General features: G+C 40.5%; 1 protein-coding gene across 1 annotated transcript in view; it reads right to left on the bottom strand.

The window, feature by feature from the left end:
* LOC138015077 (TNF receptor-associated factor 4-like) overlaps nucleotides 1–2,500 on the bottom strand; it is a 51,163-nt gene that overhangs the window by 5,335 nt on the left and 43,328 nt on the right. Inside the window, exons 3-4 of the mRNA XM_068861986.1 lie at nucleotides 1,846–1,944; nucleotides 1,264–1,338 (exon numbers count right to left, since the gene is read on the bottom strand). Coding sequence (XP_068718087.1) covers nucleotides 1,264–1,338; nucleotides 1,846–1,944 — 174 coding nt within the window. The remainder of the gene's footprint in view (nucleotides 1–1,263; nucleotides 1,339–1,845; nucleotides 1,945–2,500) is intronic.

The raw sequence follows: 2,500 nt of genomic DNA, 5'->3' as shown, positions 1-2,500 counted from the left end.
TCACATTGCAGAGTTCAGTGATTGGCGAGAAATTCTGACACCACATTTTCAGCCAATCGGAAATAAAATCAATTATGACTTGTTCGCAATCGTTTTTCTGCTCTTGGAGCCAGACGCTTATAGTTTCTCTGCGTTAGGATCGGTTCATACTGTTTTAATCGTCTGTTGCGATATGCCAACATTGTAGCCTTGGGTCTTGGCTTAACGACACGTAAGGTGCATTCTATCGACCTCGTTGGCCGACGCGGAAATACCATAATACTCTTTGTTTGTCCACCCACATTTTGAATAAGCATTGCTTTTGTTTTCTCTTGGGAACAATGTAAGTCCCAAGAGAAACAGAAAACAATGCTATTTGGATGAACAAACAAAGAGTATTATGGTATTTTCCGCTTCGGCCAATTGGTCGAGTCGGAAAATACTCATTGTATAAAAAATATGTTTAAAATAGCATTTTTGTGGGTCTTTGACAATTTTAATTTGAATACCCGTAAAAACGACGAATTTCTGACTTCTCCTTGCATACGGAACCCGCGCCCGCAGTGCGCGTGGCAGTCAAAACTGTACATCGATCTGGTACTATCCCTTTCCGTCATCGGAAACGGTGCATCGTCGAAAGGACGCCACCAAAGTCTTTTTTCGCGAAGTTAACACGAATAAATACACCTTATCAATACAGTTTTGACGTCTTTTTACACTAGATTCGAAAATATCATACTGAATTCGTCTTAAAATAGTTAGAAAAAGCACAAATAACGACCTAAGCACAACAGTTGTTTTGGCGCCAAAGTTTGTTGACAAAAAAGTTGCCACAAAACCTTTTAAATGGTTGCTGGCCCTTTAATCGCGAACAATGGGCCTTATGCGTGACGACGTTTGACTAGTTAATTTTACCACCAAGCCTCGTTTGCACAAAATTATACACATCATTTGGACATGCAATACTGTTCGCACGTGTGTTTTCTTCTCAAGTTTGTTCCTTGGATTTAACTCATGCTACTGATTTACAAGTTTGATTTTCGAATTCGAGGCTTGGTGGTGAAATTAGCTAGTCAGACGTCATCACCCATAAGGGCTATTGAAGTGACGTCGGATAGCACAGTTTTTACAGCTCGCTGAATTCTGATTGGTCAATTGAAATTTCAGTAGCTCTCGCCGTATGCACGGCTATTCCACGTATTCCTATTCTGGAATACAGTCAATCGAACGCACCCTCATTGAACGTGTAGCAACTTGTATAAGTACTGAATTCTAAAATCAAACCTCCTCTCTTGGGACGAGTTCTCCACAACCATTTGGACAGTTTACTGGTAATCTTCTACACTCACTTTCGTGATCCTAAAATGCATAAGCTTTCGTTAGGTGTCTGAAAGTTTCATTCAGTTTCAGGGGCGAAACGAGCGAACGCAAAGCGGTTAGCTGAGCAATTACGGAGGTCGTTGAGTTAACTCCAGCCGGACCAACACTTAGTGTCGATTTTTGAAAAACTGAGGAGAAAGCGCTACCCTTATAATGAAGCAAATGGTTCAACTTTCACGTCTTATGGGAAAATATATGACGTTTCATTAGCTTGCGACTATGCAGTGAAGGGAAGTTCTCTTCCAATCTACCGAGCCAGCGCAAACAAATTTTGTTTTTTTCCAGATAAAACAATGGGAAAGATACAATGAGTCCACGATCTTTTCGCCTTTCATTCTAACGCCGAAATTCTTTCCTTTAGAAAGGACGTACTGTACGTGAAGGCAAAGAATGCCATGTTGAAAACAGCATAGATCGAGGGTGGAGCCGAGGCGTCGCCAGGGCAATCACCACAAAGGCGAGGTTACAATGAGCCCTAACACCAACCTCTTTGGATCTGAGTTCGCCAGTCCATTGACAACCTCTTGGACACTTGATGACAAACGAACGAACCTTTCTTTCGGTTGCTTTGTCTAAGAACATATCCTTGAATAAAAAAAAATTAAAAAACAGCGCAAGTAAAGTGAGAAAAAGCTTTCTTTAATGTTTTTGCCCTTTTTACGCCAGGGGAACAAAAGCAACAAACTGCCAATCCTGCATTCTTAGTCTTAAGCTTTAGTTCATTCACAAGGGCTTTGTGTTGCTCTTATTTGCTAAATATTGAAACAAATACTACTACACCACTCTTAAAACACACAAGACAAAACCCAAAAAAATGGGAATAGTCATTTGAAAAGCAAATGTTTTATTCACAACTTGCACAAATCCCATAATTCACCTCTTTTACCCCCCCCCCCCCGCCACAAATCTGCATAGGCATTGTTTTCGACTTCTCTTGGAACATTTTCATGTCCCAGGAGGTAAATTGCAAACAATGGTTATGCAAAAGTTTTGGGGGGTAAAAGAGGTGTATTATGGGATTTGTGCGTAGTCGTAAAAGAACAATCAGGGCAATCAGAACAGAATAAACAAAAAAAAAACACACCTTCCTCCCCTCTCAAAAAAAATCCAAGATGAATCTAACCACAAAGTAATGCATGCC

This window comes from Montipora capricornis, chromosome 9, assembly GCF_036669925.1.
Source record: "Montipora capricornis isolate CH-2021 chromosome 9, ASM3666992v2, whole genome shotgun sequence".
Classification (NCBI taxonomy): domain Eukaryota; kingdom Metazoa; phylum Cnidaria; class Anthozoa; order Scleractinia; family Acroporidae; genus Montipora; species Montipora capricornis.
Note: the sequence above shows the minus strand (reverse complement) of the source record. Positions and strands in the feature narration are given on the sequence as shown.